The 10,000-nt window shown below is 38.5% G+C and overlaps 2 protein-coding genes and 1 non-coding gene across 4 annotated transcripts in view; 1 reads left to right on the top strand and 2 right to left on the bottom strand.

Moving 5' to 3' along the window:
* The window catches only part of LOC143018549 (uncharacterized), a 536,469-nt gene that overhangs the window by 442,552 nt on the left and 83,917 nt on the right, over positions 1-10,000 (bottom strand). The window lies entirely within an intron of this gene.
* TRNAF-GAA (transfer RNA phenylalanine (anticodon GAA)) lies at positions 600-672 on the top strand. Its single transcript has one exon. It is a non-coding gene; the product is annotated as a tRNA-Phe (tRNA).
* Positions 8,602-10,000, bottom strand: part of LOC143018547 (uncharacterized) — a 27,415-nt gene continuing 26,016 nt past the window's right edge. For both annotated transcript variants that reach the window (XM_076173994.1, XM_076173995.1), the window contains exon 3: positions 8,602-10,000. This exon is cut by the window's right edge and continues 1,334 nt beyond it. In XM_076173994.1, the coding sequence (XP_076030109.1) occupies positions 9,722-10,000 (279 nt within the window). In that variant the 3' untranslated portion in view covers positions 8,602-9,721.

The following is a 10,000-nucleotide window of genomic DNA, read 5'->3' as shown; positions in this document are numbered from 1 at the left end:
TATATACATATATATTTTTTCCGAGAACACGAGTTTCCAATCATAAAATAATGGGAAACCTGGTAAGATGTGAGAATCCAAACGGAGAGAGAATAGGCCAGAATACTCAAAAGAGTGCGCGAGACCAATGTAGAGGAAAAGAAAAGATATTAATAGTGTAGTGATGGGCTGGTTCAAAAGAAAGGAAATAAACACTGGAGGGTGTGTGTATGTGTGTATGTGTGTAAATGTGTGTGTGTGTGTGTGTGTGTGTGTGTGTGTGTGTGTGTGTGTGTGTGTGTGTGTGTGTGTGTGTGTGTGTGTGTGTGTGTGTCCGCACAATGCATATCCCAGTGCCATAAGAGACCAGAGTTGAATCTTGCATTCATTTCACCTCCAAACTATTTTATTCAGTCAGCCGGTAGCCGTGGAACTGATGGGGACCAGTTTATTATGACCTTCTCTATCCTTGTATACTGTGGTGGTCTTTATATATTTCGTTCTGTCGAACGGAAAAGCACGCTTCCCATTAGCAAAATCTATACACAACGCCACTGGACTGATTATGATAAAAACACATTTTAGAAAATAAATAGTAAATATTTCCCTTCTTATTGTATGCCTAGATAGCTCAGTTGGGAGAGCGTTAGACTGAAGATCTAAAGGTCCCCGGTTCGATCCCGGGTCTGGGCAGTCTAGTTTTGCATCTGATTGAGTGAAAGTCCGAGATAAATGTTGAGAATCCACCGGAAATCTCGCTACTGTACGGAAGCGAGATGTGTACCAGGAAATCAAGCTATAGAGAAAAGAGAAAAAAGTCCCTATAGAAGAAGTACATAAAGATGGAAATCGACTGCTAGCGGAGTTATCAGACAAGGAAAGAAAAAAGTGAGTATTTATGGAGAGCGGAGAGAGAAAAGGGTGAATGTGTCCATACTGAGGTGGTATGGGCACATGCTGAGAATTGCACGTGGACAGACAAGTCCAGAGGGTGTACGGGGCATGCGCTGAAAGAACAAATAAAAACAACAGTTTGAAAGGAAAGAAATGAATAGTAAAGAATACGGACGTACTGGTGCAAGACAAGGACCAGAGGAAATGACAATATATGAAGGAGAGGGAGGAGAGGGAAACGTAGGAGGGAGAAGGAAAGAAGAAGAGGAGAAAATAGGAAGGGAGAGAAGAAAAGGAGGAAGGGAAGGGATAAGAGAGGAAGAGAAAGTGTGAAAAGATGAAAGGAGGGACGAGAAGTGGGAAAGGAGGAAAAGGGGAAAGGGGGAGAAGGGAAGAAAGAAAATTGGGAAAGAAACAAGGGGAAAAAGAGAAGGGGAATAGGCAAAGGAGAAAAGAAGATGAAGTAGAAGAGGAGGGGAGGGTGAGAAAGAAAATGGGAAAAGAGGAGGAGAAAGGGAAGGGGGAAATGAGAATAAGAAAGATGGGAGGAGAGGAACGAGGAAAATGATGAGGGAGAGGAAGGAGGGAAGAGAGGGGAGAGGTGGAAGAAGGGATGAGTGTGTGGAAGAAAGGATGAGGTATACGTTTTCTATTTCTATGTTCATGACCTCCAGAAAGTTGAGGCCTGGGTGGGTGCGAATCCCGCAAACTACAAAAAAGAGGCACATTGTTGAAGACAAAAGATATATCAGCTGATATAGGTAATTTGGATTAGGGGAGTAAAAAATGTGGCACATCCCAATATCTTCAGATGTTGATCAGGTCCAGTCACACAAACACCAAAACAAGCCAACAAGTCCCCATCCCCGACACGGATAATACGGCTGGATCAGCCAGATGCAGAATAGAGGCTGGTAATAAAAATGGAACCATTGACAACCAAAATGCCGTAAAATTAGGGAAAACAAAAGAAGGATGGAGTCATGACCGTCCACAACCATACCTCCAGACTCCTGCAGTGTTCGTGACGTCAATTCGCGGGAAATTACTGAAAACTCAAATTAATGCGCGCGAGGCAGTTGACGCGCGCCAGTCCTCCCAGTAGCCGTGGATTTGAGACGCGCGACACAAAACACACCAAACCGCCTCACGCATCGTGTCACAGAAGTGTCAGTTCCACTGGCGTCGTGAGGACGTTATTCAACTAATAGAACTGTACATGGATAACATGTGCCTGTAGCAAGTGAAACGTTACCTGTACATAGCTGTGCCAGCGTTCTTGAACTGTGTAGCGCGGGTCACTCTCCCACGGCAATGAGACATCGTTTGGACACAGGACGGGTAAAAGCCGCGCGCTTTTCACTCCCGCGCCAGGCCACCCTGATTCAAAATACGTGTAGTGTGATATAATTTTTTTCATCCATTTTATGACCATATCTGTTTGATTTGCACATCTTAGGAACACACACACACACACACACACACATATATATATATATATATATATATATATATATATATATATATATACATATGAGAGATAAGTCTTAATTCTTCGGAATAGTCAAATCGAGTCGACCCATTTATAGCGCCTTTGGGAGCGACCAGGTGAAATCCCGGGAGTCCACGATGATGCCACTTCACTCCATCACATAAGAGGGGCTCACTACTTCTCTCCTGTCCGTGTGAGTGCTTGTGTGGGCGGCAGTAAAGTTCCCCTATTTGTCTTTTCTTGAATATATATATATATAAATATATATATATATATATATATATATATATATATATATATATATATACATTTTAACAACCACAATGCACTTTAATTCTAAGCCATCAAAGGCCAGCATGCTGAAAATGAAATGTGTAACTCGAGCATACAAATATATAAGAAAAAACGCGCTAAACTAGTATCTCTCTTGATAGCCTAGTTGGTAAGTCACTGCCGTATTTGTCATGAGGGCAGTACCACATTTCAATTTCAGCATGCTGGCCTTTGATGGCTTAGAATTAAAGTGCATTGTAGTTGACAAAATGTATCTCTAATCACTGGGACCCATTCAGTGTTGTACGTACATACATATATATATATATATATATATATATATATATATATATATATATATATATATATATATATATGTAAGCGGAGTAGGAAACACAGGAGTCTTAGTCTTGAGTTTATTCGTGACTAGTTTCGCAGGTATGCGTTTTCAAAGGAATGAACAAGCATACCTGCGAAACTAGTCAGGAATAAACTCAAGACTAAGACTCCTGTGTTTCCTACTCCGCTTACGTCAATCTGTCAGAATGTCTAAAAAATATATATATATATATATATATATACATATATATAATCCTTTTGCTTGGCTGTGCAAGACTCGAGAGTGCAACCTAGGTGAGTCTTCCACGATGGCGGAAATGTGAATGGTTATGGTTATAGACTACCTAGAAGAGACAACCACTTCGCACAGGATCGGTGCTTATGGGAGGGGAAGAGAAGGCTTTAGGAAAATGAAAAGATAACCGTGGATAAAAGCGGACTACTCAATGAACATTTGTAAGGGACAATTATTAGAGAATATGAATGACCCGACCTGCTGACTGTCAAGGATACCTCGGGAAACAACGTCGCTTTATCATGTTGCCAAGTGAAATAGGAAGTTTACACTGTCTTTCCCACAAATCCCAAGCCATTCCTAACACCATACAGTCGTATTATGGGAGTTGATGAAGGATAGAGTAGAAGTAGATGTGGAAGAGGAATGGGAGTGTTTCAAGGAGGAGGTGACAAGGTGTGGAAAAATGGTATGTGGAACAAGGAGGATGGAAGGTAATAGAAGGAAGGGTAGTGAGCAGTGGGATGATGAAATGAAGAAAATAGTAGGAAAGAAGTGAGCATTCCCGGACTGGTTGCAAAGTAGGATGAGAGAAAAATATGAGAAGTATAAAGAAAAAATTAAAACAAAATATAAAGGAGGCAAAAAAAGAGAGTATAACTTTTTTAAACAAAATATGCTTTGGAAGAAAATCAAGAGAGGAAGGGTTGTCGCTTGATTGATTTTCTTGGTGGCAATTACTTAATTCAGCATTTAAAAGAGCCCACAAGATATGGAAACTTACTTGATCTATTGATCACTGGCCGCGAAAGCATGGTAACTGATGTAGAAGTCGGTGAAACTGTTGCAAATGGCGATCACAACTTAGATTCAAACTCCTAAAAAAATTTAGAATAGATTAGGACTACGTCAGGAGCTTCAGCTTACAGATTGGGAGGCAAAATTAAGCGAAAGAACTGTAGATCAGATGTGGGAAATGTTTCAAAATACGCTCACTAAGATGATTCATACTTACATTCCTTTTAAGGACAGACGTCCCCCCAAATCAGGCTCGCTCAAAGTGGCTCGACAAAGAAACTGAAAAGTATTGCTAAAAAGAGACTGGCTTATAAAAAATAAAAGTGCTCGGGTGCATCTAATGACTATGGAAATTATGTATCAATACAGAGAGATTTAAAAAAGACACCAAGAAAAAGAAAACGACAATACGAAATGAACATCGCTGATAAATCCAAAGAGAATCTCAAAGAATTCTATAGTTACATTAGAGATAAAAAGGTTGTTAGGAATCACATTGGTCCACTATTATCTGCTGACGGTCAACTTGAATATTCAAATGAAGGAATGTGTAATATCTTAAACAATTATTTTAGTTCGGTATTTGTAAACGAAACACCTCAAAGTGAACTCTAAATTGAAACCTGTCAAAAGTCTAGTGTAAACTTACTCACTACGGTAAATATAACAAAAGAAAAAATGAAAAGGTCTATAGATAAACTCAAAGTTAATAAAACACCAGGCCCTGACGGTTGGCATCCAAGAATCTTAAAGGAAATGAAAAATAAGATTGTTGTTCCATTAGAGATTATTTTCAAGAAATCCATCATATCCGGAGATGTCCCAAGAGAATGGAAGCTAACTAACGTTACTCCCATATTCAAAAAAGGTGACAAAAAGAAACCAAATAACTATAGGCCTATAAGTTTGACTTCAATCGTAGGAAAAATAATGGAAACTATCATCAGAGATGCTATCGAACATCATTTAGAAAGTAACCGCTTGATAAATGATAGCCAGCATGGTTTCAGACGGAAACGTTCTTGCGTGACTAACTTACTCGAATTCTACAACACAGTTATCTCGAATTATGACAAAAGAAACAATATAGATTTAATATATCTAGACTTTGCAAAAGCTTTTGATACCGTCCCACACGAAAGACTACTTACTAAATTAGCTTTACACGGAATAAGTGGTAGCCTATTAAGTTGGACTAGTAATTGGTTGAATGGTCGAAAATAGAGAATTGTTTTAAATGGAAAAACTTCTAGTTGGAAAAATGTTACAAGTGAAGTTCCTCAGTGTTGCGTTCTTGGGCCACTTCTATTCATAGTATATATAAATGATATAGACCATGGACTAAAATCTACTGTTTCCAAATTTGCTGATGATACAAAACTGTGCGGAATGGCAAATGATCACTTTAACCAATTAGATATTCAAGAAAATTTAGATAAATTACAGCAATGGTCTGAAAAGTGGCTTATGAAATTTAACATAGGTAAATGCAAGGTAATGCACATAGGTAAAAATAACAGTAAGTACGATTATAAGTTATTTGGAAATTCGTTAACAAAAGTGGATAGTGAAAAAGATCTCGGCGTAATTATCAGTAACGACCTCAAATCATCCAAGCAGTGTATTTCAGCCTCTGAGAAAGCAAATAAGATTCTAGGACTGATTGCGCGATTTTTTTTATTTCAAAAGTCCATCACTCATTAACAAGCTATATAAATCGTTAGTTCGTACACATTTGGAATATGCTGTTTCCGTATGGTCACCGAATCTCATTAAAGACATTGACAGACTGGAAAAAGTACAACGGCGAGCCACAAAACTGATTCCAAATATCAAAAATAAATCATACGAAAATCGACTAAAACATATGAATCTGTTTTCCCTAAAAAAAAAGTGTAGACTCAGAGGTGACTTGATACAGGTCTTTACAATTCTAAAGGGAATTGACAACATCAAGAGTGACAAAATTTTCACATTGAATGAGAATCAGACAAGAAACAATGGTCTCAAACTGTCCGGAAATAGATTCAATTTGGAAGTAGGTAGAAACAATTTTGCCAACCGTGTAGTTCATGAATGGAGTAAACTTCCTGCACAGGTAGTGCAATGTAGTTCAGTTCGAGGCTTTAAGAATCATTTAGATAAACACCTAAGCAAGATGCTGTAATGATTATAATTTATTTTATATTATTTGTTTTTGTTTTATCATTTGTCTGTTTGATTTTCATTTATTATAAGTTATATGTCAATTTATTATTATTTACTATTTACCTGTTTGTTTATTATTTAACTATACCTATGCATTTATTTATGTATTTTATTTGTTATTTACATTATTATAGTTTTTATTTATTGTTTTATTATTATGATTTTTTTCGCATCCGACCTTGATATGGACCAAAAGGTCTCCTGTCGGCATGCTCCGCCTTTGTAATCCTTTGTTTGTAAGTAGAAAAGAAAAAGTGAAAGGCACAGATGGACAGATCTTTAAGGAAAAGTAGGCGGTAAAGGGAACATGGGTGGAGTACTTTACAGAGCTGCTGAATGTGGAGGACAGGGAGGGATTGGTGGTAGCAGTGGAAGGCGCTAAGAAAATGACAGTGATAAGAGAGGAAAATGGAGGCGTATAAAACAGTCCACCTCGGGTGTTTTTTTTTTTTTTTTTTTTTTTTTTTTTTTTTTTTTTTTTTTTTTTTTTTTTTTTTTTTTTTTTTGAGATAAGCATGCATTAACTTAGGCCAAAGTAATGCCACTGGAGCAATCTGGCATATCTAAGGGTTGCCGCGTCTCGCAATGTGCGCATCGTATGTTGGAAAAGTAGCAATTTGTAAAACGTTTTCGGAATGTTGCTTCCCTTGTGCAAGGGACCTTGCCATGTTGTTATCCTCGAGCAGGGCACTTAATATATTGACCGTTGAATGTATTTATAAAGCAAGCAAAATCGCTAACAAATTCTGCACTTTTGCGCGCCAAAACCGAACGTGTTTACCAATGACGACATACAGGTAGTCGTCGACTTACGACCTACGCGACTTACGACTGATCGACTTTACGACCGTCTGGTTGGAAGGCATTATTCTCGCTTGCCAGATGGCAGAAAAGTATAGTGTATAAGTTTCCGCACCCCAGGGGCAGGATCTCGCGGTTTCACTACTCAGTCTTTGTGAAGAGCGAGTACCGGTACAGTGTGACTTCGTCCAATCCGTGTCCTTTAAGCTTCCTCAAAATACCCAAAGATGTCTACCATGAGGAAAACACCATTGTCTTCTCAGCCTGCCAAGAAGGAAAGTTAACGTGATTCGCACGTGGCATGAAGTTATCACAACCTACTGTGTCAACAATTTTGAAAGACCAAAAAAGGATTTGTGAACGGGCCCATCCATGAAATGGGAAATTACTGCACATTTGGATGGAAGATCAAATTTAAAAATGGGCACCGTTAAGCCTTTTTACTGTGCAGACAAAGGCTAAAAGTCTATTCCAGACTTTGAAGTAACGCGCCGGAGAAGACTACAGTCAAGATTTTTTGGCAAGTACTGGCTGGTTCAAGAGATTTAAGAAAATATTCCAACTGCATAATGTTCGAGTGACTGGAGAAGCAGCGAGTGCAGTTGAAGAAGGAGCTCGCAAGTTTATCGGCAGTTTATGAAACGACCAAATTATCCCCCCACCACGCGCGCTGCTTGCCCCAAACTGATGATGCTGACGATCCATAACCAAGCACCAGTGACGTATGCAATCAATAAAGTTGTATTTCGTTATGTTTCAAACTAATTTTTTTCTTTCTATTTTTCACACCTGTATTTTATATTTTGTATGTTTTGTACACAATAAACGATCTGTACTGTAGTATGCAGTGTTTGACTTAAACCCTTAAAGGTATAAAATTTAAGATAAAAACAGTGTCTAAAGAAAATTAAATAATGAACTGAGAAAATGTTGATAAAATACAACTTTATGGTGATTACAATATCATTACACAGCATAATATACTTACGGTAATTCAACATAGGCCAACTTACGACCAGATTGTAAGTCGACGACTACCTGTAAATGTGAAATAACAATAGCGCTGATTGGTCCGACTGGAAGGCCCGTGTGGAAATTGAGGTGCAAAAATTGCCACTGTGCCCAAAATATTGTCTTCTCCATTGTGACAAACTGTTGTGCTGTCTCGTGATGCATTCTCTCTCTCTCTTCTTTTTTAATACATTGGGATATGTTTCCTTTGCAGCTGGTGATTTTCTCTGTGAAGTTAAGACAAAACTATCCACACTTGTCAACATAACATGTAGATATTTGGAAACTTCCAACTACCCCATCCCCTCTTCTCATTTGTTCGTTCATTAAAATACCAAGTCACAATAAGTTTTTATATACTAACTTACAGAAAGAAGGGTCTCTTTCTTCAGTATTTATGTTCTCATTCAATAAACAAGCAGTAATACATGAACAAGTTAATAACATTTCGCTACTTTCATGTCACAGGTATAGGTTAAAACAGCAAGTGAAGGTGAGCATAGCCTGTATGGCATGTGATTAGGCATTGTAACAAAACAGTATTTCAATTTTGTTCTATTTATTGTTAAGTTTCACAACACTAGTGAGTGATGATACAATCATTCATTCATCTGTTTGCTTACTTATCCATTTCATTTCTTTTATACAGATCAAGTGGCAGTCTACTGGCTCTACAACATAGAAGATTCAAGCTTAAGTTGGACCATTTCCAACAAAATAAATTGAGATCAACTAACTCTAGATCTTCTGGTCCTATATAACATCCACTAAACTACCACTAGTGTATGTATGACTTTACCACAGCATTGTCAAATAAATAATAATTTCATACAGTAATTGTTCATACAGAACACCTGTGCTGAAACAATTTAATAGACAATATAAAAAGGAGTATATCACATTCATTTCTGCCTCGAATGCCATAGGTCTGAGTTTGAATCTAACAACTATCTACCCACACTGCTCCAGTCTTCACTGAGAAATGCACAACACAATGTCACACTAGAAAAGTTTCTCTTGCCTAAGTTATCATATTACTTTGGAAAGCATCTTGCAAAAAAGATGCATTGTACAAGTCACACTGGAAAGACTACTCTCCTGTATTGTCATCATAAGCCAATTGATATTACTCCTTCATGAGAAACCTGCATTGAACAAGTCATGGTAGAAAGGCTTCTCTCCATGTGGGACATGCACTATTTCAGAACAACTTCTCATGAGAACGCTGCATGTCAAAGGTCATCCTGCTGGAGACATCCCTCTCATGTGTGAGTCATCACGTGATATTTGAAATCATTCTTTCATGAGAAAGCTGCGTCACATAGGTCATACTGAAAGGGTCTTTCCAATGTGAGTCACCATGTGATCTTTAATAAGACTAGTGAGAAAGGTGCAACAGACAGGTCACACTGGAAAGATTTCTCTCTTGTGTGAATCATGTGAAATTTGAGATGACACTTTAGTGAGAAGGGTGCATTGCACAGGTCACATTGGAAAGGCTTCTCTCCTGCATGGGGCATTATTTGACACCTTTCTGAGAATGCAGAATCACACAGATCACACTGGAAAGGCTTTTCTCCTGTGCAGGTCATCAAATGATGTTCCAGATTTCTCTCTTGTGAGACAGCTGCATCACACAGGTCAAACTGCAAAGGCTTCTCTCCTTGTGGGTCACCACATGATGTTTCAGATCACTTTTGTGAGAAAGCTGCATCACACAGGTCAGGCTTCCCTCCTGTGTGGGTCATCACATGACGTTTCAGATCACTCTTTTGTGAGAAAGCTGCATCGCACAGGTCACATTGGAATGGTTTTTCTCCATTGTGGGTCATCACGTGATATTTGAGACCACCTTTCCTTGAGTAAGCTGCACTGCACAGGTCACACTGGAATGGCTTCTTTCCAGTGTGGGTCCTCACATGACATTTGAGGTCCCCTTTCCTTGAGAAAGCTGCATCGCACAGATCACA

The sequence above is a fragment of the Oratosquilla oratoria genome, chromosome 35 (genome assembly GCF_046742065.1).
Source record: "Oratosquilla oratoria isolate Oo_2021 chromosome 35, ASM4674206v1, whole genome shotgun sequence".
NCBI lineage: Eukaryota > Metazoa > Arthropoda > Malacostraca > Stomatopoda > Squillidae > Oratosquilla > Oratosquilla oratoria.
The sequence above is the reverse complement of the archived record's forward strand: the minus strand, read 5'-3'. Positions and strand labels throughout refer to the sequence as shown.